Source organism: Neomonachus schauinslandi, chromosome 3 (assembly GCF_002201575.2).
Source record: "Neomonachus schauinslandi chromosome 3, ASM220157v2, whole genome shotgun sequence".
Classification (NCBI taxonomy): Eukaryota; Metazoa; Chordata; class Mammalia; order Carnivora; family Phocidae; genus Neomonachus; species Neomonachus schauinslandi.
Window position 1 is genome coordinate 186,271,875 of NC_058405.1, and position 27,136 is coordinate 186,299,010.

Genomic DNA, 27,136 nt, shown 5'->3' on the forward strand with positions numbered 1-27,136 from the left:
CCTCTGCTGTGATCTTCATCCTCCAGCTGGTGGCAAGATGGCTACTCTAGCTCTAGGTGTCTCACCCTCACTTCCTTCCTGAAGAAGGAAGAGGCTCTTACTTCCTGGTATCTCTTCTAAGAGTGGGAAAATATTTTCCCAGCAGCCCTCCAGCAGACTTCTCTCATATCTCATTGGTCAAAACTGGGTCACATGCCCACCCTAAACCAGCCCTGAGCCAAAAGGAATTGGATAATCATAATTGGATCAGGCCAATCAAGAACCATCCTCTGGGGCTGGCCTCTCTTAGCGCGGGACCCCATGGGGGATGGTGAACCCTGAACATAATTGGCAACTTGTATCCAGGAAGAAGGGTGCTTGGTTTGTTGGTTGAGCAAGCAGCAGGTAGGCCACAGTCCCACATTGTTCAGCACCATTACTCTTCCTGCTCTGCCCCTTTCCTCCCCTCCCCTTCCAACTGTAGCAGAGGACATGCCTTTGCTCCCATCTGAGGTTCATGCTATTTACACCTGGGCCTCAGGGTCCACCTCCTCACTAGCGTCCTCCACCGTCAGCCTCTCCCTCCCTACCAGTACTTTGCCTGAGCGTAAAAACAAGTACAGACCTCATGCATCTTAAAGACAACAACCAACAAACTCCCCTTGACCCTATTGCCTTTCCATTTCCTCTTCCTCCACAGCTAAAGCTTGAAAAAGAAGAAAACACACTCTCTCCACCTACCTTCAGTCTTCCCTACTGCCAACCTCAATCAGATGCCTAACTGGCTTTCCCCTCATCCATTCATTCTCCACTTTGCTGCCAACGTCGTATCCTCCATAAAATGGGGCTAATTCCTATCTCACAGAGTAGTTATGGGGATCCAGTGAAATAATGTAGACAGTGCTGAGCTTGGCCCCTGAGACACGATAAACACTCCAAATGCTGTTCAGCTGCAGGTCTTTCATCCTGCTTAAAATACTTCAACATTGGGGACACCTGGGTGACTCAGTCGGTTAAGCATCTGCCTTCAGCTCAAATCATGATCTCAGGGTCCTGGGATGGAGTCCCTCGTCAGGCTGCCTGCTCAGCAGGGAGCCTGCTTCTCCCTCTCTCTCTGCCCCTCCCCTACGTGCGCGCTCTCTCTCTCTCTCATAAATAAATAAAATCTTAAAAAAATGCTTTAACATCTTCTTAGAGTCTTTAAGATTGGGTCCTGTAAGACCCTTTCTGGCATCAGCCTGCATCCCCATTTGGTGGCCATTCACCTGCAGATGAAGCCATTGGTTCCAGAAGCATTCTCTTGATTCTGGGCTTTGTATACACTGTTTTTGGTTTTGTTTCGTTTTGTTTTGTTTTGTCCAGAAAACATCCTCACACCATCCAACACCTACCTCCTTCCCAGCCACCTGACTATGTAGTCCTTTGGGTGCTTCAACATCAAATAACTGTGAAGGTATAGGGATTCACTCCAGGATATCTGATATGAGGGGGTGGAAATAGGAGATGATTGAATGCCAACAGAAATGATTCTGGGAGTTCATGGACATAAGAATACGAATTTAAGAGGCTTAAGGAAGAAGGGGGCTAGGTAGATGTACACACTCACTCATTGGTGCCCTTAGCAAATGTAGATTAGAATCCTGTCATGTACCAGGTACTGTGGTAGAAACTTGATGGCCAAGAGATGAAAGAATTCCTACCATCAAGGCACTCACTGTCCTGTGGCTTAGAGCGGTGAGTGATGGGGAACATGATCCATGCCCTTCCACAAAGGGGGCTGGCAGAGACTCTCACTGCCAAGGGCACAGAACAGACAGGAAGAGGACTGAAACAGCGATCATTGCCCCCCAACTCCCCCGCCCCTCTTGCTCAGAGCATGGGTTCTGGCGTACCTGTCTAGCAGCTCACCTGGTAGGATTTCAGGGATTCTGGGACTCCTGCTTCTTGGCTCAGTTCAGAAATTCTTCTAATGAGGAGGGGAAACCTTTCATTCACAGACAGAAATAAGAGGCTTAAATGTCAGGAGGAGCCTCATTTACATAAGTCTAACTTTCCACTAAAGTATCATCAGTGAATTCAACAAGGTCACCTGGTTAATGTCAGACCTGGGCTTGGTGGGAAAAGGTGGGAGAACAGGGACCATCCAGAGGGGTGGGAAGTCTTCCTTGGAGCAGATTTATGGGGCTGAAGAGAGAGCACAACTTGCCTGTAATCCATAGTCCCTGCCCACAGCCAAGCGGGGAGAGAGGAGGTGCTGGGCAAACTGCAGAGCCAGGCAGCAAGTCTTCTCAAGACTAATCAAAATGTGCCAGTTGTTGCCACGTTTGGGGGGCCTTGGGGGGCTTTTTTGGTTGTTGCTGATTTTTAACTTGCATGCGCTAGTGTTCTTTGGCCACTTAGAATCCGCATCTGTTCTTCCTACAGGTGAGCATCTATCTGGGGAAGAGAGACTATATAGACCATATTGAACAAGTAGAGCCTGTTGGTAAGTTGAGTTTGGAGTGAGATTTTAATTTAATGCTGGTTTTCCTTAAAGCCATTAGACAACTGCTACTTTTGTATTTCTTCACATCATCTCTGCTGATAATCTAATCAAAGAAATGCAAATTAAAACATCAGCGAGGTAGCCACTGGCTGATTGGAAACCATTTCAGAGCATGGGGGAGACAAAGGACTCATTTCTAGACTATATAAAGAAACTCAGCAGTAAGAAAGACAAAATCCAGTTAGAAAATGTACAAAAAACATGAAAAGCAGTTCATCGAAGAAGATATATGGGTGGCAAAGAAGCCCATGGAAAAATGGTCAGCATCATTATCCATTAGGGAAATACAAATTAAACCACATTGGATTGAAATATCATTATACACCTGTCAGAATGGCTAAAATTAAAATAGTGACAATACCAAAAGATGGTGAGGATGTTGAGAAAACAAATCACTCATACATCGCTGGCAGGAATGTAAAATGGAACACCTACTCTGGAAAATCGTTTGGCGGTTTCTTTAAAAATTAAACATATACTGGGTGCCTGGGTGGCTCAGTTGGTTAAGCGACTGCCTTCAGCTCAGGTCATGATCCTGGAGTCCTGGGATCGAGTCCCGCATCGGGCTCCCTGCTCAGCAGGGAGTCTGCTTCTCCCTCTGACCCTCCTCCCTCTCATGCTCTCTGTCTCTCATTCTCTCTCTCTCAAATAAATAAATAAAATCTTTAAAAAAAAAATTAAACATATACTTACCATCTGACCCAGCAATTGCATTCCCTGGCACTCATCCCAGAGAAATGAAACTCACATCTACACAAAAACCCATTCGCGATTGTTTATGACAGCTTTATCTGTGATTGCTCCAAACTGGAAGGAACCAGAATGTCTCTCAATAGGTGAACCAGTTGAAACAAGCTGTGGCAATCCATACCATGAAACTCTACTCGGCAGTAAAAAAGAACGAGCCACTGATACAATAGTGTATGGATCTCAAGAGTCTCATGCTGAGTGGGAAGAGCCACTCTCAAAAGACTGTATGACTTCACTTAGATAACAGTCTAGGGATGACGAAATTATAGGAATGGTAAACTTATCAGCAGTTGGGGGGGGCATGCTAAGGATGGATGGTGGGGGGAGGGAATGACCCGAGAGATAGCTCTTTGGTGAGGGAACTGTCAACCTCCACATGAGATAAAATGACTTAGAACTGTACATACACTGTACCCCATATCAGCTTCCTGGTTTCGATATTGTACTACAATTATCTAAGATGTAACCACCAGGAGAAACTGAATGAAAGATACAGAGGGACTTCTCTGTGCTATCTTTGCAACTTCCTGTGAATCGATAATTATTTCAACTAAAATAGCTATTTTTAAAAAGAGAGAGTGTAAAAAACCTGGCGTTTCTAGGCACTTGAGGATGAGAATGTCCCTGAGCAGGATGCTTTCTGGAAGGTCATTTGGCACTATGTCATTGAAATCCAAATCCAGTTCTACTGTTGATGGATACAAAAATGTATCTGTAAGGATGTTCATCACAATATTCATGATAATGGGGGAAATTGGAAATAAATGCCCTAACGGGGGGGGTTAATTAAATAACTTATGGTATGTCCATTCAATGGAGCCATGTGTGGCCATTAAAATGGTGAGTATGTATTGTATGTGTGTTTGTGTAAGAATAGATGTTTGCAATTTATAGTTGTATGAGAAAAGCAGTTAACTGAACAGTCTGTATTGTGGGATCTCGTTTCTTTAGTAAAAACATCCATATAAGTGTATATACATGTAGTAAAAAAATTCTGCGCCAGTATCTTGACAATGGGTATCTCTGAGTGGTGGATATTTGGGTGACTTTGTTTATTCTTTGCTTAACTTCCCTTTCTAATTTTCCTATAATGAACATGGATTCCTTGTGCAATTAAAAACTGCAGAGAGGGGCGCCTGGGTGGCTCAGATGGTTAAGCGTCTGCCTTCGGCTCAGGTCATGATCCCAGGGTCCTGGGATCGAGTCCCACATCGGGCTCCCTGCTCCTTGGGAGCCTGCTTCTCCCTCTGTTTCTCTCTCTCTCTGTCTCTCATGAATAAATAAATAAAATCTTTAAAAAAAAAAAAAAAAACTGCAGAGAGGGGTACCTGGGTGGCTCAGTCGGTTAAGAGTCTTGACTCTTGATCTCAGCTCAGGTCTTGATCTTGGGGTTGTGAGTTCAAGCCCTGCTTCGGGCTCCACGCTGGGTATGGAAATTCCTTGAAAAACAAAACAAAAACTACAGATAAATATATAAAGAAGGCCTCTGGTCTCTTTCAACTTTTTTTTTTTTTAAGATTTTATTTATTTATTTGACAGAGAGAGATAGCAAGAGAGGGAACACAAGCAGGGGGAGTGGGAGAGGGAGAAGCAGGCTTCCCGCGGAGCAGGGAGCCTGATGTGGGGCTCGATCCCAGGACCCTGGGATCATGACCTGAGCTGAAGGCAGACGCTTAATGACTGAGCCACCCAGGCACCCCGTCTGATCTCTTTCATCTTCTCTGCCCTCATTGTTGTCTCCCTTTTGGTTTAGATGGTGTCGTGTTGGTAGATCCCGAGCTTGTGAAGGAAAAGAAAGGTGAGCCGGGCTTCTCGTCCTCCCAGGAACAGGTCTGGTCTGATCTCTGGGGAGGAGGAGCCGGGAAACAGCAGGTGCTCTCTCGCACACCCATCACCTCCAGGCCCTGTCACCCACGCTCCCTCGTATAATCTTCAGGACACTGTCCTGTTCCCATCGGAGCTCACTGTCCCCATTTCTCAGATGAAGGTAAAGACCCAGGGGAGCCGCTTGGCCAGGGCGGCAGGATAGGTAAACGGTGGATGGAGCATGGAGGGTAGGTCCATGGGCTCCACCAGCTGTGCCAGGGGCAAAACTCAAGAGGGCTCCTTGGTGGGTTTATCCCAAAGGGGGGAAATCGAGCCTGCTGGATACTACTTTTTTTTTTTAATGCTGACCGTGGTGGTTCTAAAGCAGAGCATCCTTGCCGATCTCCGGCAGCTGTGATGTGCGGGGCCAATAGTTTGGTGCTAATAACAGCTGTGTAAACTAAATCAGGACAGACCTGAGTTATCCTTATGACAATGTCACTGACTCAATTCCATTCCAACTACGCTCTTTGGAGTGGTTGCTACTGGCAACCCCAAGGAATTACTCCCACCCCTGGGGGTGCCCATGGGAGCACATCAGATGTTGGGCCGTCAGCACTGAGGGGGCATGGCTCTTCTATTGTCTCTGACTTCCTCCTGGGCGCCGTGCTTCTCTGCGGCACCTGGAGGAGCCTGGTTTGAGCCTGGAAAGCCCACACCCGTGGCCAGAGATGGGCACCTGCTCTGAGGGCAAGCAGTGTCCAGTGAGGGAGGCATAACGCCAGGTCATCTCTGGGCACCTTGCTCTCACAAACACTGGATGAGGGGCAGGCAAGGGATCAGTGGCTCTTCTGAGCTTCGTGGTGAAGACATAGACAAAATCCACCAACTAATGACTTCTAGGGGCTTGGGGGGACCACTTCTGACATGCTTTCTGTTCAAGAAGAATGCACGTTGTGTGCTTTTATTTACCCCATTAAAGACTTGTACACAGTCCACCCTCAAAACCTATAGTTTCGTATAATCCTTTCGGTCCACTGGAGGCATGGATTATGTCTGTTTAATTAAATTGAATTTTCAGAGGTGTTGACTTAGAGAATGCTTGATAAGTTTCTGAGCAAGGTGAAAAAAGCGTTTCTGGGATTTGGTTGCTTCTCTCCTCTTGGTCCACGAGCGCCTGTCCCGCTGCTCTGGCCGATCCCCAGTCTGTCTTGCTCCCTAACGCTGTTTCCCTCTGCTAATCACCTTCACTCTCTGTTAAAAGCCTCCCGAGGTCCCCAAGCGGGTGGGTCGAGAGAAGGGGGTGGTGGGATGGAGGCCACAAGGGAGTCTGTAGGCAAAATAGTGGTTCATGGAAGGTGCCTCCCCATCTTCTGACTCACATAGGTCAACACAAGCCCCAGGGAAGGTGCTGGATCTCCAGAAGGGTGTAGGCTGGCTGGGTGGCGTGGTTCTCAAACCCCATCCCCTGCAGAGGCTGGTGGGTGAGCCCTGCTGGGGAGGGGCGGGCAGGGTCCACGGTTGCCCATGCGCATGCGGCCAGGTGGGGGCGCCATGCCGATGGGACAAGCCTGCCCTCCTCTGTCTCCCTTCCAGTGTATGTATCTCTGACTTGCGCCTTCCGCTACGGCCAGGAGGACATCGATGTGATCGGCCTGAGCTTCCGCAGGGACCTGTACTTCTCTCAGGCCCAGGTGTTCCCGCCCGTGGAGGCCACCAGTGCCCCCACGAAACTGCAGGAGAGCCTGATGAAGAAGCTGGGGGACAACACGTACCCCTTCCGGCTCACGGTGGGTGACTCCTCTCCCCCTCCAGGCCCCTGTCCACAGCACCTTGCAGTGTGACCAGGAGTGAAGGAGAGGGGACGGAGCAATGACTTCACATTTGTGGGCCTTCAAATTGCATCCTTGGAGGAAATTCTAGATTGCACGGGCTGTGATTGTCTTTTTTTAAGCCCTTGAAAATAGCCTCTCAGCCTTTGAAGGCACCACTTCAACCTACGGTTTAAATATTTCCCTTCATCCGACCACCTAATTATACGGGCATGTTATTCCTTCACTCACTCAGCTATAAAAAGAAAGAGGTGCCCCCCGGTTGGCCCGGACGAGCTCTCAACACGAAAGAGCTCCCTGCCGGACAGGGGATCGTACTGAAGTCAGAAGTCGTCCCTCGCCTTGACTGCTGGGCCGTGGGTCACTAGATAAAGGGCCCCACATCTGGCCGGGGGAGTCCTGGCTACCCACGGTGCCTCCAAAAGACTCGGGCGTGAACTCGGCCTGGGGGAAGCTGCCCTACCCTCCCTCTTTCCCAGCGTGCTCATGCGTCTTAAGATTATAAATTTCTCCAAAGTTATAACGGGTCAGCCTTAAAAGGGAAGGGAATTCTGACATATGCTGCAACACGAATGAACCCCGAACAACATTAGACTGAGTGACAGAAGCCAGACACACAAGGACACACAAGTGTCTGATGCCAGTGACCTGGGAGACCCCGAGCAGCCAGATTCAGAGACGCGGAGCCAGAATGGTGTTCGGGGAGTTAGCGTTGACTGGGGACGGAGCTTCAGTGCGGGTGGGTGAAAACCGTCTGGGGATGGATGGTGGGGATTATTGCAGGACAACGTGGATGTACTTCATGCCACTGATCGGTACGCTGAAAACCTAAGTCTTACATTGTGTGTATTTCACAACTTTTTTTTTTTTTTTTAATCACTTAAGAAGACAGTTTTGTGGTCCTGCGTGTTCTCATGATCTGGTCCTGGGAGTTTGAAGTGACATCACCTTGGAGAGCTAACCTGCCAAAAACCTTAAAAATGTGATTTTGACCTACGTTCCCTTTCTAGCGGCATCGCCTGTGGACTTAATTGGGATAAAACTGTGCCGAAGTGGATGAAGATGGTTTATGGCAGCATATGGTTTCTCGTGGCAAAAAAGAGCAAAGCACCATTGAATGAAGGGCCAGCCAACAAAGGGGGCTGGCTAAATTAAATGTGGGGTTAACGAAGCCCGAAGAATGGCGGAACTCGGTGTAGAAAAACAGGCATAATGCATTCTGAGGAGGGTTTGGGCGGGGATGGGAGCAGAGCAGACGACAGGACACGTGCATCATTGGGTCTCATTCCTGTAGCACACACACGTGGACGTCCATATTAGTGTGTGAGGGAGCCCACGGGACACTCGGAAGTTCGTAGTCCTGATGTTATTCCGGGTATTGGCAATAGGGGTGAACACGGGGTTTTGTGGGGGTTTTTTGTTGTCATTTTGTGCTCCTCATCCTTCCTTTCCCAGTTTTGTACATCAAGTGCATATTACGCGTGAGAGAACTGCCTCTGAATGAAATGATTTGTTTCTTCTCACAGTTTCCTGATTACTTACCCTGTTCGGTGATGCTGCAGCCAGCTCCGCAAGACGCAGGGAAGGTTAGTTCCGAAAGAAAGGCCATGGATCCATTCATTCCTTCAAATGACTTTTTTTTAAGATTTTATTTATTTATTTGACAGAGAGTGAGACAGCGGGAGCGGGAACACAGCAGGGGGAGTGGGAGAGGGAGAAACAGGCTTCCCGCGGAGCAGGGAGCCCGATGCGGGGCTCGATCCCAGGACCCTGAGATCATGACCTGAGCCAAAGGCAGACGCTTAACGACCGAGCCACCCAGGCACCCCCAAATGACTTTTTAAAATAGCCTTTTGTTGTGGACAATTGCAGACATGCACAAAAGCAGAGAGACGTTGTAACGAATCTGTCACTTGTCTTCAGCAGCTGTTAGCCAGGCCAGAGCCTGTGGATGGAACAGTAGTCAGTCCCGCCCCTCGGGGGTTCCCCAGGCGACTGGGGAGAATCAGTCAAAAACGAAATAACCAGTGTCTATGGGGCCCATTCAAGGACGGTTAGGCGCTCTGGAGAACAAGAGGCTAGCGAGAGTCTGGGGGGGTGGTTGTTCAGGATGTTTTAAAAGAAGGCCTCCCCAGGAGGGTAAAGGAGAAGCGCCGCTGTCCCAGGGGAGAGGCTTCCAGAGAGCGGGGACACGCTGCCTGGCGTGTGGGGGCAGGAGGAGCAGGGCGAAATGGCGAGAACAGGTCAGGGGTGTGGGGAGGTGCGGGCCCCGAAGACCTTTTTCAGTGAGCGGGGAGCCACTGGTGGGCTCTGAGCAGTAGGTCCCCAAGGGCACCCTGGCCGCTGCCCTGAGAGGGGCGGGTGGGCCAGGCATGAGCTCCCAAGGCGGGAGAGAAGCACAGTGGCTGAGTGTGCGCCAGGAGGAGCCGCCCAGGCGCCCCCCGTGCTGCTTTATTGTTGAACTAGATCTCAGGATTGTCACGATTCCCCGGCTGTAGAACCAACAGGGCTGTGGCTCATACGCCACCGTCAACACAACCGATCATGTCCTTTAGCGGGTGGCACTTTTTCCGTCGGGGCGGTTGGTGAGCGCGGCGACGTGCAGAGATGAGCAGGCTGGGGAGGGGCCCCGCGGGGCAGATGCGGTTGTTCTGCCCACACAACGTACTGCTATTGAGTCAGTTTCAAAATCAGAAGACTTGGCCCCCAATTCCATTTCCGGCTTCTTTGCCAAAGTTGGAAGAGCCACCGGCGCCGGGCCCCGCCCCCGTTCCAGCCGCGCCACGTCTGGGTTCGGCCGACCAGCCCTCCAGGGTTGGTGGCCGGTGTGGGCAGTCATGGACCCCCCCGCCAGCCCCGCGAGCACCTGCGTCTAGTCCCTGCTGTGGGCGCTGTGACCTCAGTGACAGGCATGCGGAGTCACAGCTGGAGGGACAGCTAAATGGCGGGGAGGGCTGGACACCATACGTGATCTCCCTGGGAGCTTGGGCCCACAGCGCGCTCCCCGTCCTGACCTCATCCTTTCCTTACGTGCTTTCCGCACGCGGCAAATCCAGCCTTCGTGGGGTAGCCCTCAAAAGGACGTGGCAAAGACAAAAAGACCCAGGGCCACCTAACATCCCGGTGGGACGTGTGACCCCATCCCAGCTGCCGGGAAGGGAGGTGCTGACTGAACCCTTGTCTCTTCTCTTGCCCCCTGCAGTGCTGCGGGGTCGACTTTGAGGTCAAAGCATTTGCCAGAGACAGCGCAGAGGACAAAGCGGACAAAGTGCCCAGGAAGTAAGAGTGTAGCTGCGGGACGAGGGGCGGCGCCTGGGGTGGGGGGCAAGGAGCTGGGGTGGGAAGCCGCCCCTCACTTGAGCTCCCCCCACAGGACTGCACGGCCAGGGAGATGGGGCCCGCCCGGCCCAGGCAGTCAGGACGTCCACACACGGGGCAGGGTCGGTGGCTCGTCCTTTGGGGGGATAAAAGGAAAATGGTGGAGGAGCTAACAACCTCAAGGTTCACATAAGCCTCTAGCAGCCCCTGGATTCCCTCTCTCTTTAGTTTTCTTCTTCTCAGTAATTCCTCTATTGTGATAAAATATGCACCGCATAGAGTCCTACCGTTTTAACCATTTCTGAGTGTGCACTTCGGAGACATTAAGTCCATCCACTGTGTCGTGGGACCATAGTTACAGCACTGTCTGCTCTCTGCGCCCCAGACTGTCTACACCCAGAACATGTCATCACCCCAAACAGAGGCTCTCTGCCCTTCAGGCAGTGACCCCCGCCCTCCTGCACCCCCCCGGGCCCTGGTGCTCACTTTTCTTCTTGTACCTGGACATGGTTTTCTATTGTGCCCTCAACGCTCTTTCCTCACATCTAACACACGCACTCGTGGAGGTCTGCGGTAATGAATAGCAATTGCAGTAAGTCATGTTTGCTGAGTGTGTGGAAGAACGTCACACGAGGCACACTCAGCCCCTGCCCACCCCGGGCTGTGCCCTGAGAGCCGAGGGTGACAGTGACCTCGAGCCCACACCACCCAGCTGGGGAAACCTCAGAGGAGGGACCAGAACACAGGTCCTTGGGGCCCTCCCGCACCCCAACATGGAGTTCCTCCCTCCTCTGTTTCACCTGTCACCCCTTGGGAGTATTCCTGAAGCATCACAGCATGAGGACAGGGAGAGAGGCCTGGACACCTTCCAAGGAGGCCCGGCCATAAGCCCAGAACTCTCTGCTCTTGTCACCCGCAGGAGCTCCGTGCGTTTACTGATCCGGAAAGTACAACACGCGCCAGCGAAGATGGGTCCCCAGCCCCGAGCTGACACCGCCTGGCAGTTCTTCATGTCTGACAAGCCCTTGCACCTGGCTGTCTCCCTCAGCAAAGAGGTGAGCCTCGGACAGGCGCTGTGTCCCGCATGGGAGCAGGCCCTGGGGCCCACTCCGCTGCGGGTGTGTTGCAAGTCATCTTGTGTCTAGGCGTAGTTAAAGCACCAATGTTTTGTGAACAATTGGCTTTTTCTCATAATTTGGAGCTAGTAAAGGTGACCCTCAGGATAGGGTCACACTGGCCACATCCACTGCATGCCAGTCCTAGACCAACTAGGGAGAAGGGTGGTGGTTTTCGTGTGCCCCTGACCAGGCCGTTTTTGCCCCCCTGGCCCCATGGGTCTCATTTACTAGCTCCAATGGGTGTGATTTTGCAAATTGTTTACTTCCCTGGAAAATGTAAGTTTCCATGTAATGGTGAAGGGGTGGCCAAGTCACATGTGAATGGCATCTCTTAGGGATGTTGTGGTGAAGGAGGGTGAAGAACCACCGGCTGAGGCTGTCTCGGGTCCCTCTGGTCACCGAGAGTCATGCAAACGTGTTAGCAAAGGCTCAGCATACTGTGTGTATATGTGTGCCTGTGTGTGCACATGTGTGCAAGGGTGTGCCCCCCCCACCCCCGGGCCTGGATCACGTGGGGATCACTGCTGAGGAGAACCCTGCCCTTGGGCTCTCCACTGATTCCCCTTCACTGCCCTCATTCTGCCCCAAATGGCCTTCCGATTCCACTGGGGATCCCCCTTGGCCAGCGCTGCCATGACCCTCAGGACTGGGCGTTCCAGGTGTGAGCAGCTTTGCTCCACTCCACCCTGGTCACACTGTCCTCAGGGCACCACAGACGAGGCAGACCGCATTCGGGACCCTGGCTAACGGAACCCTGTTGCTATCCCTTTATCTTCCTTGAAAGTGTGGGAATTCAGCCACTTTGATTCTGGTTAAAGGACGGAGATAAACCTAGAAAGCCGTGAGATTAAAGATACCACCACACTCTGTTCCTCTTTTCTGACTTCCCTGCTAACTTCTTTTTCAGATCTATTTCCATGGGGAGCCCATTTTGGTGACCATTACCGTGACCAATAACACAGAGAAGACAGTGAAGAAGATTAAAGCATTAGGTAGGAACTTCTTCTCAAAACGGGAAGGCAGAGTCTTCTAGAATTTCTCCATCTGGTCATATTTCCCCAGGGTCTCTTCTCTGGGCAGATAAGGCCCTCCTGGGTCTTTGGAACTGCCTGTTTATCTCTGTTGTCATGGACAGCAGGAACTTACAGGAGGAAAGACCCTCAAGAATCGCCTCATGCCACCTTGTGTCCAGCTTAGGGCTGTCTTTTGTCCTGAAACAACATCCCTGACAGGCAATCCTCCAACATTCCATGCCGTGCCTTCCTGGAGGAGCCCCTTGCCAGATCCTGGGGAGAAGCCACGGGAGGAGTTTTCTTTCTTGGATCAGAATTAAGTTTTCTGGACAGAGGTAGCATAGCATAGTGGGAAAAGCACTGGATTGAGGACAGTGGGCCTAATTTGTGGGCTTGCGCCTTGTGCGTCCTCTCTGAAGATCTGGCACTGGTTCCTGGTCTACCTTCCTGGGTTTTGTGAGGCTCCAAGGATTGGAGCCTGGAAGTACTTTTGTAAATGGTAAAGCCCTATTGTGTCTGCTGTTGAGTTACCACAATGTGATGACCAAGCCAGCCTGCCTGCTATTCTACCCCTTTCTTCAGCTCGGAGGCCGTCGAAGTACAGGGGATGGTCAGATAGCGTGGTCTTCGAGGAGCCACATAAAAAAGACACGACAGAATGACCGGGGAGGGTGACCTCTAAGTTCACCACTAACTCAAACAACACTCAATGACTAAGACAAAGTCAGACTCATAGTGTGTTATGGTGACCAACAGTCCTGGCTTGACCAGGATTTTCTTTTTCTTTTTAAGTTTTATTTCTTTAAGTAATCTCTGCCCCTGACATGGGGCTTGAACTCATGACCCCAAGATCAAGAGTTGCATCCTCTTCCGCCTGAGCCAGCTGGGTGCCTCTTGACCAGGATTTTCAGTGCTAAAATGGGCTATTTCCAGGCAGATCAGGATGGCTGGTCACTTACGTTACACACCACTTTCCTCTTCCCTTGTGTGTGTGCATCATAGATAAGATTCAGGAGTTTTGATGCATGCATACTAAAGAATTATTATACGTTTTCCTGATGCTGATGTGCATGCTTATGGCTTTGTCTTATGTTGGTGTAGTTCATCTGCATTTGTTCTTCGTAGGACCTGGTATTATTTAGCATGTTGTGTGTAGTGTGCAATACAGTAGTCCACAAAGTAGCAGGATTGAGAAAGTATCATTTGATACTTTGATTTTAAATTATTTCTCAAAGTTTTATGAGTTCTCACATCAAGGCCATTCATTTTTGAAAGAAGCTGTTGAGCTTCCTGAAGCAAGATGTTAGCAGCTTTCTATAGGCTGGGCACTGTGCTGAGTGCTTCACACAAATTGTTTCTCTTACTTCTCAAATTTGATTTGAACAGAGATTAAAAAAATTTTTTTTTGATCATCACAACAACTGTGGAAGTTAGATGCAGTTGTCACCCCCATTTTGCTGATGGGGAAATTGAGGCATAGAGGAGTTAAATGACTCCCACCCCACGGCTGACGGCTAAGCCGGGGTTTGAGCCCAAGGAGTCTGGCTCCAGAGCCTACCTTCCTACCCACATGCACGAGTCAGGAGTATGATGCTGGGAGGAGGTTTCTAGCTTGGACAACTGGAAGGAGGTGCTCATTAAATAAGAGAGTGTTGGAAGGGGCGGCAGGTTTGGAGAAAGCACAAATGGTGAGTTCTGGCACACTTGAAAGGATACCCAAGGGTAGGTATGGCGTGGGTTCAGTGGGTAGGGGTCTCCTGGGAGGTGCAGTTTTAGGGAGGCTGGCTCATGGGGGCAAGCTTCCACAGAGCAGGTTATTGGTGAACAGGAGTGGCCTGAGGACAGAACTCAGAAAGCCCAGCCTTAAAGCCAAGCTTGAGAAGGACCCTCCATCAGCATTAGAGAGGGAAGACCCGCTGCATCCCCGGCAGGTGCCATGCACATGGGTGGGGGACTCCACGTCGAATCACCCACCCCTGTCCTCCCTTTGCAGTAGAACAAGTGGCCAACGTGGTTCTCTACTCGAGTGACTATTACATCAAGCCGGTGGCCCAGGAGGAAACACAGTGAGTAGCTGCTTGGGTTTCTATTTCATGGGTGGCTCAGGCTTCCTTGTCAAGTTCCCCTTTTGTTCATCCTGAAGAGGGAAGTAGGATGCTTCCCTTCCTTCCCCTTTTCTCACTTTAAGAGCTGCAAGGAAAGTTAGCATCTCAGTTCTGTTCTCCTTCCTAAGAGTTCCCGGAGATCTCACTCACAAGGAATGATGGAAAGGAGAGAAATAAAGATTGAAATGTCACAGTGGGAACAGCTGAAACTTTCTGTTGCTCCTTGGAATAGGTCCAGAGGAATCTGATACGATTTCTGCCCCCGGTGCAGACAAGCCAATGATCTGTCTGCCCAGGCGAGGGTTCTTTGTCTTTTGATCTTCAGCTCAATTTGAAAATGTGGTACCAATGACAGCCAGATACCAGTGGTCTGTCAGTTCTGAGCCCGGCGCCATGGAGCGTTTCTCTCCCTTCATTAGAACTGAAAGCAGAGGCGTACCCTGTGATGGGGGAGCCAGAGACCTGTCCGGTCCTGCTCCATGCTCTTCATTCACACACGGGTTACTGGGGTGATGCCTCCCCCAGAGAGGGTCGCTCGGGCAGGTCTTTTCCTCTTTGCCTCTCTGATGTGTCTCAGCACCATTGTATGCAAAAAATATTACCAGAGCTACAGGAAGGGGGCCGGCGAGGAAACACAAACTGATTCAGCAAGAAAACATGACGTAAACTTTAAAAGACAATTTTGGAATAAACTATTACTCAAAACAGATCTGGCCCCATGTTTAAATATAGGTCCAGAGAGGAGGGAGGCAGGAAAGAGCCGTAGCTCATCGGCTCCTCCCTTCGTGCTGCTGGTGGGGGGGGGTCTGTTCTCCCCTGCAGGTGCATCCTCACACGTCCTCGGGTCCGGGGCTTCCCTGGCTCACCTTTTGGCATATGCTCAATGATGAAAGGAGAAAATGGTCCCTGGCTGAGTTTTCCCCTCAGGTAGCCCATTATCTGGACTTCTTTTCAGCAATTCAGTGCATTTTGGACCAAATGATTCCCAGGACACTGGCGACCGTTGTAAGATCCCCCCAAGGGTGGGAGGCGGGGAGCCTGAAAGCTGAGCTAGATCGTGCTCACAGGTCTCAGGCCAGAAGCCACTCAGAAGGCTGCAGAGCCTTAGTCATTATCCCTGGACCCCGGGGCTCCCAGGGCCCCGGGGCTGACTCCTGGGCAGTGTTTTTAGGGCCACTCTGTGCACCAGGAGTGTTGACACAGGCAGCCAGCTGGCTGGGCCCTGCAGCGGCGTGGACACCTCTGGATGCAGATGTGGTGGAGCATGCCGGTGAACAGCAGAGCTGCCTCTGCAGCCTCCACGAGCCAGGGATGCTCCAGGCCTGGAGAAACCCTCACTTCTGTGCCCCCAGCCCAATCCCTGACCTGCAGACCCACTGTTTGGCATGGGTTCCCTGTGTTTGTCAGAGGCTGAGACACCCACCACCTGACCCGGTGACAGGGAAGAACCGGGAGAGACAGAGCACGTGTGCCTTGAACCAAACCAGTCCGGTCTGCACCAGTCCAGAGGGTCCCCCACACCCTCCTCAACAGCCCCATCCTCCTGATAGTGACAGCTCTCGGTGACAGGCGACTTCCAGCCGAGGCTTCTTGCTGGCACTGGCCAGATGGCCTGCAGCCCAGGGTGTGGTCACGAAGTCTCAGGAGGAGACTGCTGTGGGCCCTGACCCTTGTGTTAGTCTCATTTAGCCCCACAGAATACTCTAGAAATTCAGTGACTCACAGGAGGATGAGGCACTTGCTACCAGCCTGTTTTGAGATGTCACCAATATTTCTTGTAAGGCGAGTGCACAGATAACCTGAACTATCTTCCCCGTAAGTCACAGGGACCTTGGATCTTGGAAAATGCTTGATGGCAGATAGGGTCTCGTGGGACCAATGGTGGCTTTATGGCCCTAAGAATAGTTAGCCAAATATCCCCTCTGCATTTCTTCCTACAGAGAAAAAGTGCCACCAAACAGCACTCTGACCACGACGCTCACGCTGGTGCCCTTGTTGGCCAACAACCGTGAAAGACGGGGCATCGCCCTGGATGGGAAGATCAAGCACGAGGACACGAACCTTGCCTCCAGCACCATGTGAGTCCTTGTAGCTCAGGAGACGAGCCGCCAAGACTCAGTGCAGAGGTGGTACTGGTCTGCCCCGCTTCTTGTCTCACCCCCTGGGCTCACGGGCTCACGTGGAGCCTGATGGCTGTCACTCCAGGTGCAGAGTGCTGACTCGGTGGCCCGAGCGGGGCCCACACTCCCTCCCCTGGTGTGACATGGTGGTTACAGCAGTGGGCTCTGGAGGCAGCCTCCTGCCAAGCCCCAGCTCCACTGCTTAGAGTCTGGGCTACCCTGGGCAAATGACTCAGACTGCCTAAGAACCTCAGTTTTCCCATCTGTACAGTGGGGGTGCTGTCTTTTCTCGTGGAGAGGTTTATAAGGATTACGGGAGACAGTCCGTGTAAAATGTGGTGCTGGGTACACAGTGAGTGCTCCAGAAATGTCAGCCGTTACCTTCTAAAAATATCATTAGTTAGTGTAGTGCCCTAAGCACAGAAACTGAGTAATGCCGGGGCGCCCAGCTGGCCCAGTTGGTAGGTCGTGTGACTCTTGATCTCGGGGTCATGAGTTTGAGCCCCCCATGGGGCGTGGAGCCTACTTAAAAAATAAAAATAAAAATAAATAAACTGAGTAATGCAGGTGGCCTCATGCATGGTGGAATGGCCATTTATTCATTTCCACCAGGGAAGGTAAAGAACAGGAGGTCCTGATAGCTACAGATGTTAATTAAATTTCAATGAAGCTAAGCACTGCTCTGCTGACCCCAACTCAAAGAACCATTGGCTGGCTGAATTTCGCCAGCGGATCTAGCACAAACTGGAGGGAGCCTTCCAGGTCAACTATCCACTGCCATGTCCAGCCATCCTTCAAGGCTTCCATTCCCAGAGCATGTTGGTTGGCGAGCCCTGAGTGGGGGAGATCTTGAGGCCCACTCCCTGCCATCCCCCGTGTGATGCACTGGGGCTCCCTCCATGGCCCCAGTAGGCCACCTGCAAGGGGATGCCATCGGGAAGAGGCTCTCCTGCTTGATCTCCATGACCCCCTAGCTCAGCAGCCCATGGGCTCCGAGACAAGAGTGGGGTCAGCAAACATTTGGCAGGAAGCGGGATCATGGGAGTCAAAGGATTTTCTGAGGAGAAGGGTCCAAGTTGGTATGTTCGATTCTAAGGCTCTCTGGTGAAGGTCTGGGAGAGTGACTGGCAGGCACGCTGACACGAGATCAGTTTATTCCAGGGTGTGGCCATCATGACACCAACAGTGGCATGCCACGTTTATAGAAATGCTGTATGGTTTGTGGACTATTTCACAACCATGTAAGTCTTCCACACTTTTGTGAGGAAGGCGAATTTATACTCATTTTATGAATGAGGAAATTGAAGTTCAGCCAGAAGGAGAGGCTTGACTAAGGTCACCTGGTCAATTAATGGCCGAGCAAAGGCCACTCCTAACCCCGAGTCCCTCCCTCACCCCCAGCTTCAGGGCTGCCTTCCAGGGCCCTGGAAAGTGACAACCACAGCAGAACCTGGATTAGCCAATCTCTGTGTGTGTGTGTGTGTGTGTGTGTGTGTGAGAGAGAGAGAGAGAGAGCAAGTGGGGGCGTGCAGAGAGACTCTCCCATTCAAGAAAGATGGCGGAGGGGAGGCTTGCAGGGTATTATCAGGCATGAGCTGAAGCACATTCTCTCCCCCAGCTGTTTCACTCCATTCAGTACAAGTCAGACAGTCAGTCCTAGCAACGGGGGGGTGGCGGGGTCTCAGGCTTGCACCCCTTTTTGTCCCCTTTGGTATCAGCCTCTCTCAACTGTGTGACCACATTCCATGATTCCAGATAAAGGCATTTGCCCTCCACAAGCAGCTCCAGGCACCAAGGAGCTGATGGAGTATTTGAAGGGCATCATGGCCCTGGGAGCAATGTCCAAGGTGCCTCCCATGAAAGGGATCCCTGGGCTGGGGTCTTTGGGCCTAGAAACTACCCTGTACTCTCAGACCCTTCTCAGACCCTTCTCAGACCTCTCAACACAATCGTGCCCTGCTTTCTGCCTCAAGCCTTCAGCTTTCTTGGCCATGTTGTCTATTGTCACTCACATTGTTGTAGCTAGCCTGTCATGATATTTTTCAGACCTTAACTCCTGTGACTGGGCATCCTGAAATACTCAATGTCCCTGCAATGGACGGCATATGAGATAACAATGTGTTATAATGCCCAGCAGGGTGCCTGTCAGACAGTAGGAGCTCAGCACCTGTTAGTAGAACCTGGAATGGAGCTCCTATGGGGGAAAGTTAGACGGCGCTCTCTTTGGGGGCATGGGCAATGGCCTCACGCACTGTGTTCATTCACCTCAACATGATGCTGGGAGCTGGGGGCCAGAGCACAAAGGAGGGAGACCCATGCTGATGGCAGATGGCCAGGAAGGCTTCACAAAGGAGGGTCAACTTCAACTTGAGGTCTTAGCAGAGGAGGGCATTCCAGGCTGGTGTGTGGTAAGGCTGGTGCATGGGAGACACTGGGGCATAGCGGGGCGTGAGGTGGCAAAGGCAGGGAAAGGCCAGCTCACAGATTGACTGCCAGGCCATGCTGAGGCTTGACCCTGGGAGAGCCCTCTGGCTGCAGAGTGGCTGAGAGCTCAGGGAAGGGGCTGGGCCTGTGGGAGGTAAGTCACTGAGATAATAGAGGCAGGAAAAGCCTACGGAGGACTCAGTGGTTGGCCAGGGATGACAGGTGGGGCAGAGGGAGGAGCCAAGGAGGATGAGGAGGGGGGTGTTTCTGGCTGATAAGCAGGTGGATGAACAACACTGGAGACAGAGTAGGAAGAACCAGGAAACACACTCTGCCCTTTGAACTTCCGGGGCGGGGACGGGGCGGGAGGTGTGGGAAGAAATGCCAAGCTACAGTGCAGGAAAGGAATCCCCTCCCTTGACTATGGAAAGTTCTAGGACTTTGACAGCTTGGTTGAATTCACCAGTTCCTTAAGAAGATGCTCCCATTATAATAGGCTTGTCTGGAGGTGAAGGGTTTGTTCATCCAGTCTTTGCTTTCTGCTGTTCCTCTGTAATTTTCCGCTTTTCCTTTCTGTTTGAGCAGAATAAAGGAGGGCATAGACCGGACTGTCTTGGGCATCCTGGTGTCTTACCAAATCAAAGTGAAGCTCACGGTGTCAGGGTGAGTGTCCAAGAGCCAATGCTGTGGGCTCTGTCTTGGCCTCTCCCCATCTGAATTCTTCCTTTCCTGAATGATTGGGAGCCAGCAAGGAAGAAAGATCTACAAATTCTATGGATGACCAAGTAGAGTTTTGGAGAGATTCTATTTGTCTTGTCGTCATTGATTCTGTTTGATCTGACATCATGTGGGAAAAATTAGAAGGAGCAAACTATGAAATACATTAGTGCTATTTGGTGGAAGTGTGCGCGCTTACGCTCACATGGTGGAGGTTGATATGCCAAAAAGAAAAATCCGTTCAGTGCTACATCACACTTCAGGAAAGAAGGGCAGCTGCCAAACGAATTCTCGGTAGATCTCCATTTTTGCATCTTAGGAGGGAAAGAACTTGAATTCTCACTTTCCTTTCAAATCCCATTGCCAAAGGTTCTGGCCTTTTACCTTGACGAGCCATCAAGGGCAAGTCCAAGCATATATTCTGTGATTCTAAGTCGATAATGAGTTCCCCCAGTTTCGGCTGGGACAACGAAGTAGAGCATGGGTTGATTTTACAAACTGTGTTACCCCCGTGTTTGTAGTTGTAGTGTTTTTCAAAGTGCGTAGCATTACCTTTGATTTTCTCCGAGAGGATCTAAAACGGTAGAGTTTCTTTCAGTAGTCAAGATAAGTGAATAGCAGTGTATTCCACAAAGACCTCTGTGGTCTATTCTTGAACATCAGGGCTTGGACCTAAGTGATTCCTCTTTTTAGCTAATCCACTTGAGAAAGAGATGACATCACAAGTAGAGAGGAAGAGTCGAGTTGAACGTTACGGGTTTGCAAAGATCCCGTAAGTTGTGAGTGCGGAGCGTGCCTGGGACATGTCCACCTCTGAATAATGGGAAATAAGGTTGTGGTATCACTGGGACACTCACCAGCCCTGTTTGCTTTTGCTTCCTAGCTTTCTGGGAGAGCTCACCTCCAGGTAAGCCTGGTCACCTTCCTTCCCTGCTTGATTCTTGGGATATCACGGGGAACCAATCTGGGGTTCAAGATAGTAACGGTGAAATCTGGTTTGCTGGCAGTTCTGCTCAGAGGTGTTATGAAGTGAGGCCCACTGCCTACCAGAGGCATCGTACGAATGTTGCCTAATCGGTGTGAGGCTGGGGATGTTTCCTCGAGACCATAGCTGAGCCTCCCCTGGGCAAGGACACACACACACAGTGCACACGCACACAAACACACGCTCAGAAAACTGGCATGCTCCTTTGTGTCTTTGTGTCTGTGTGTATGTAACATGAAGTTTACCATCTGAACCATTTTAAAATGTACAACGCAGTGGCATCAAGGATGTTTAAAATATTGTGCAATGGTCAGTGCTCTCTGGCTCCTTCGTATTTTTACCACCACAAAAGGAAACCATAGCCATACCTATTAAGTGGTCTCTGACATTTCCCCCTTTTCCTCGCCCCTGGCTACCACTGATCTTTCTATCTCCATGGATTTCCCTCTTCTGGCTATTTCATAAAAGGAATCAGGCAGTATCTGTCCTTGGGTGACTGCTTCTTTCACTGAGCATCATGTTTCTGAGGTTCATCCGTGTTGTAGCAGATGTCAATACTTCATTTCTTTTTATGGCTGAATAATATTCCACGGTGTGGACAGACCACATTTGGGTCCTCCATCCAGCAGCTGGTGCACATTTGGGTTGTTTCCACCGTTTGGCCGTTGTGAACAGTAACAGCTACCTTTTTCAAACCATGCCCAAAGTGGCAGGCCTGAAGCCACGTCCGAGGCAGGCGCTGACCTCGCAGACTCTTTCATCCTGGCTCTTACTGTCTCCATCCCTCACGTGGAACCCAGACCCCATCTGCACTGGGGTCTGACCGGAGTCGCCTTGTACACAGATGTGCTCTGACCAAAGCCGTAATGTCGGGGTAGGAGGCGGTGGGTCCTGGGTGAAGCAAGGAGAGACCCTTGCTCTTTCACTCCTTCCTTTCCATTCTTCCTTGGTCCAGATTTGCCTTCTGTTCTCCATCCTGACCCCTTTCCTTCCTTCTTTTTGTATAAATTCCAAGCCACCCTGAAGCCCTTCAGTTTCTGGAATTTGGCGTGGCGGGCGCTGCTCATTTCTCTTCTGCTCTCTAACAAGTGACTATGTGACTCTTGACATAGAATAAACACATAAAAGGTCATGTACATTTTGGCAAGTTTTGTTTTTTTTTTCCCAAAACTATCCTTTCTGCGGGATTTCACTTCTCTACCCACCATAGCACATCACTGGAACTAATAACCAGAAGGAAGGGGAATGAACTTACAAAGCCTAGCTGTCTCTGCCATGCCTAAGTGAAGTTTCTGGACCGCATTCTGGGGAATACGTTTAAAATTCCTCCTTGACCACTTCCTGATTTCTGGTTTGTTTTGTTTTGAATCTCACTGAATCCTCTTCCAGCTTGGAATCTCTTCAGCCACCACTCTGTTCTGTGTGCTTTACAATCCTGTGTGTCTTCTCATCCATCTGTATTCTCTTTTTTCCAGTGAAGTGGCCACTGAGGTGCCTTTCCGCCTCATGCACCCCCAGCCCGAGGACCCAGGTCAGTCACGCATCGTCTTGGCTTTCTCCAGTCATTTACTACTTGCAGATTTCTTATTTATTCATTGCTGGTCGTTCCTGACCATGGCCCCGGGGGGCATTGCCAGGTGATTGCTTGTCATCCTCACGGTGCCCTGGGGCCAGCCCACAGAGGAGTGTTCATCTCCTCAGCCACGAGCCACAAGCCATGAGCCACGAGCCACGGCTTGTCCACCTTCAGTTAGCATGTGGACAATAGAGCATCCCTGCCCTTGGACACGGACTCTCCTGTTGGGTTTTATCAGGGATGATTTACAAGCCGAAGCTCTGGTGGGAATAGAACTGGATTGAGATTTAAAGAAAATTTAGGTGCAAAATACATTTGAGAGGCTGAGGCTTTTGCATTTCATTTGGAAACATTAACAGGCATTCACAAGATGAGTATTTTGGGCGGTGGCAATTGTGATGAGAGTACAGAAAATACTAGAAAAAGGTGTCAGGCCAGGTTCCTGACGCCTTGGCTCCTTTGAATTGCAAACCCATTGGCTCTCGGATGGATGTCTGCAGTAAATGGAGTCATGGTTGTACAACTCTGTGAATATAGTAAGAACCACTGGACTGTGCCTGTCACTAGGAAAATTGTATGGTATATGAATTAGAGCTCGATATGGCTTTTAAATATGTATCTTTAAAGATTGTTATTTACTTACTTGAGAGAGAGAGAGGAGGAACGGAAGGAGAGGGACAAGCAGACTCCTCATGAGTGTGGAGCCCCATGCGGGGCTCGATCTCACGACCCCGAGACCAGGACCTGAGCTGAAAAAAAGTGGTATAAACAAACAAGATTTATTTTTCTTATATTTTATAGCTTTTTGTATCTTGATCATGAAATGACCTTTAAACACTAGGATGAGCCCCCGTATTCATTTTGGGTTTGTCTCAAAAATATTTTGTCTCCAAGTATTTTTCCAAATATTCTGGATTTAAATAGTCAATGTACTTTGGGGAAAAAGTAGTCTGGCCACATTTTTCTTATTCGTACCTGCTGGTATCATTCAGATACTATTTTTTAACTCTGAGATGCATTCTGGTCCCTTTCAAGGACATTTAAAAGAATATTTTAAAACTATGACCTGAGACGATGCCATCGTTTATGGCAGATTGTTCTCTGGAGCCGTGAACAGACTTTTTGCCTTAAGTTGGGGGAAGTGGGGCTCTTCCTTTTCTGGGTATGACATTCTCATGTTCCAGTCATTCTGGCCCTTCCATTGAACATACCACAAGGTCAAGACTAAACGGTGATCTTTTGTCCTGTGAGATTTCAGGGAGAAAGGACAGATCACCCCGGGGCCTCTGAATTCTGACTTCCCGAGATTTGAGTCACAGGACTTTCATGCACAGGACTGCTCACACCTTACCTGCCTGGTTCCCGGCTCTGAGTCTAGACAGGTAGACTAAGCAGAAACAGCGCTAAGTTGTAGCTAAGAAGCTCTGCCAGAGCCTGGGGCCAAGTAATTTATACCTAATAGACACTACAGAAATGCTACCAAGTTTTTATTATCCCCTGTCAAGAGCATCCACCATGGAATGCAGGTGTTGATTTGATTCTCTTTCAGGCTGACGGTCCCAGGTAGTGTAATTAGGCTAGCACGTGGGAGCCCAGGATGGTTTCTGCCCCGGGGGCCTCTCCGTTGGTCTGTGGTTAGCAGCCCACACGGACACTTCCTTCCTAGTGCCCGAGAGACAAGAGCTGTGGGTCTCCATCACTGTGGTGCTCCCGAAAAACCCTCTGGAGCTGTTTGCTCGGCTCTTGGTGGCTCACCCCTGAGGGTTACGGGACTTTACTAGGTGGACAGAAAACTGAAGGAACAAACGAACAACAAAGAACCACTCAAATGAATAGCAGTTAATCAGGGGCTGCAAAACATATCTGAAAATATAACCCAACAACAACAAAATGATCAACATGTTAACAGAGAAACCAACCCCTGGGGGGCCTGGGAGTGGTTCCCCAGCTTGAGTGCACCCCCCAGCCACGGGAGGTGCTGGTTAGATGTCCATCCCGGGAATCGCCCCTTGGGAGCCGGGCCTGAACGTGTGAGATGGGCCCGGAGCGGGGGTCATAACTGCACCTGGGACTCGGCTCTAGATAGAATCCAAAGGACACAAAGCGAGAAACACTTTGAAAAGAGAAAGCATCCCAGAGGTGAAGGTATGGTTTGTTCTGGTTGAGGAGGTGAGGGCGAGGTGTTCTGTAAAGGAGACCAGGGTTCAGATGTGCAGAGAGAAAGGCTCTGGCAGCTGGAAAAGTCAAAGAGGGAGGGAGTGCACGCAGTTGTTATGAAATGCGTGTACCTAGGTTTCTTTTCCTTCCAACTGTAAAGTCCCCAAAATAAGGAAGAAATTTTCCAAGTGCAGCTATCCACGGAATTTATGCTGATAGGGGCGCCTGGGTGGCTCAGTCGGTTAAGTCTCTGACTCTTGATTTCAGCTCGGGTCATGATCTCAGGGTCGTGAGATCGGGCCCCATGTTGGGCTCTGTGCTGGGCATGGAGTCGGCTTGAGATTCTCTCTCTCCCTCTGCCCCTCCCCCTGCTCACGTGTGTGTTCTCTCCCTCTGTCTCTCAAAAGAAAAAAAAAAAAGAATTTATGCTGATAATTCTCTCTCTCTCTCTCCTTTATTCCATGCTTACAGCAAAGGAAAGGTGAGCCACTGCCCTGAGCTTCCCTGTGTTCTGTGACTTCCTCCTCAGGCACAAACCCCCTTTGGGGTCTTTTTGTACATACCACATGCTCTGAACACCTCCTCAGCCTCTGGTTTTCCTTCTGTTCCCTAGTACTATGGATTTGCACACACACCGCTCGCACATGCACACACACGCACCCTCGGGTATCCTGGGCATGTGTGTCTGCTCTGTGGGTTCCTTCAGTTTCTCTTCTTTGTGTTTGTTAAAGAGACTTTACATGAAAAGCTGTGAGGAGAACGGCTTGGTCCCAGGCTCCATCCTGTAGGAAAATCTTGATCGGTTCCCTTGTTGCAAAGGGAAGACCAAGAGTCTTACTTCGCTTGAGATTTCACTGCGAGCTTCCAAGAGCGTGCCATGATCAAAATGTTCTTTGTTCTGTTTTAGTTTTCAGAATGAAAATTTGGTTTTCGAGGAGTTTGCTCGCCAAAATCTGAAAGACTCAGGAGACCCCGAGGAAGGGAAGAAAGACCAGGAGGCCGGGGATGAGTGAGAAGACCGCTGGGAAACGGGGTAGTTCACAGCGCGATGAGCCACGCTCCAGAGTTAGCCCTTTAGTTATGCTAAATGCTGAAGTGTGAGTCTTCTTCACAGAAATAAAGTTTGTTCTGCTGCGATCTGATTTGAGCTGTTTGGGGCTGGCTTGTTGAGGGGGCTGAGTGATGTCACTGACACGGAAGCTGCCGCCCGCAGCGTCCTGTGTCTCAGGTGGGGGAGGGCAGCACCTAGAACGGGAGCCAGACCTGCTCAGCACTGGCTCATGGAGGTGGGAAGATGGCCCAGGTTTGGTGAGCTCACTGCTGGAGCCTGGTGTGCCCAGGGCTTTCTCCAGGGGTCCTGGGGTAAACTGCTTCCCCGGAAACATATGGGGGCCGGTGGGGAGGCAGTGTTTCTAATGACCTGGCCACTCCTAGCTCCACGGCCCCCCAGGAGCCTCCTGAGATAAACAGGGCAAAGGACAAATGTGGCCAAAACACTCTTCATCACTGATTTAACTTTTGGTCCAAGTCCCTGTTTGAGCTCTGGGTTGTTAGTTAAGTTTCTCCTGAAAGCAAGCAATGAAATCAGATTTGGCTAGTTTAAGGGGCAACGGAGCGCACTGGAAGGACCTTGGAGGGGCTCAGAGAACGGAATTAAAGGAAGAATCTGAGTAGCCGCGGCTGAGGTGGGCAGGGATCAGAAGCTCCTGGGCTGCCCAGGGGCTCAGGGGCCCGCCCTCTGGGCAGCCATCCTCCCGGAATGGTGGCCCCGCACCAGATGCCCTGTCTCCGGGTCTCTGTTTCCAGTGTGCGGGTCCTGAGCAGGAGAATCGGGCTGGCCCAGCTTTGGTCAGGTAGATCAATGCCCTGTGGCCAGTGATTGCAGCACCCGGCCCTAGGAACGGGCTGTCCTGGGAGAGGGGGCTTCTCGGTTAGAGTATCTTCACTGAGGTTGGGTGTGTATGTGGCGGGGGTTGGGGGGAGGCTGCTCTGTGTCAGGGAGGAAGGTGGAGTTGAAGGGGCAATGGGATGACGGAGGTGGCACCAGGGCCCTGTCCTTCAGAGTCCCCTTCCTGGCCCGTGGTACTCACCAGTCTTGGGAGCTGGTACCAAGGGCCACAGAGGCGCTTGGGGGAAGTGTAGGCTCTGGACCATGCTTCAGGGGAGTAGGAACAAAGGGGTTTGCAGGGTTCTGCACAGGTGAAGCCCTTCACAGAAGGTAGGGTGAATGGGAGGGGACATGGGGGGGTGTAGACACTTGGGATCAGGTCTCCGGGACCATGAGCAGTGGCAGAGGGCAGGACAGCAGCTCAGGCTCCATGCACACGAAGGTGCCCACCTCTAGGGTTGTTCAGCAGGATTCTAGGCTGGCTTGTGTCCTGGGGACTGGGATTTAGGCTGGAGGCTCCACTTGGGAACCGTGGATGGGATCCCACACACACAAAGCAAGGTGTGACTCATGTGGGGTTTGAGGCATTCTGATATTGACAGGGATGAGGATTCATTTCGGGAGAAGGACTAATAATAATAATAATACAGGCAGAAGACTGAGCCTTTGGCCTGTGGGTTTGCAGGGTCAGACACAATTTCTCCTTCGTGTTTTCTCCCATTCCAAGGAAACACCACCACTCCAACCCACGCCCCCTCTTAGGACACTCAGGAAGGATCAGGGCGGCAGGCTCCTCTGGGGAT

General features: G+C 50.8%; 1 protein-coding gene across 1 annotated transcript in view; it reads left to right on the forward strand.

The window, feature by feature from the left end:
• The window catches only part of SAG (S-antigen visual arrestin), a 28,287-nt gene extending 2,713 nt beyond the window's left edge, over positions 1-25,574 (forward strand). The window contains exons 3-16 of the mRNA XM_021678944.1: positions 2,404-2,464; positions 5,028-5,072; positions 6,677-6,870; positions 8,439-8,498; positions 10,115-10,191; positions 11,150-11,285; positions 12,256-12,340; positions 14,355-14,427; positions 16,407-16,544; positions 19,596-19,673; positions 20,611-20,634; positions 22,188-22,243; positions 24,917-24,926; positions 25,353-25,574. Of these exons, the coding sequence (XP_021534619.1) occupies positions 2,404-2,464; positions 5,028-5,072; positions 6,677-6,870; positions 8,439-8,498; positions 10,115-10,191; positions 11,150-11,285; positions 12,256-12,340; positions 14,355-14,427; positions 16,407-16,544; positions 19,596-19,673; positions 20,611-20,634; positions 22,188-22,243; positions 24,917-24,926; positions 25,353-25,458 (1,143 nt within the window). The 3' untranslated portion in view covers positions 25,459-25,574. The remainder of the gene's footprint in view (positions 1-2,403; positions 2,465-5,027; positions 5,073-6,676; positions 6,871-8,438; positions 8,499-10,114; positions 10,192-11,149; positions 11,286-12,255; positions 12,341-14,354; positions 14,428-16,406; positions 16,545-19,595; positions 19,674-20,610; positions 20,635-22,187; positions 22,244-24,916; positions 24,927-25,352) is intronic.
• The last annotated feature ends 1,562 nt before the right edge of the window (positions 25,575-27,136 follow it).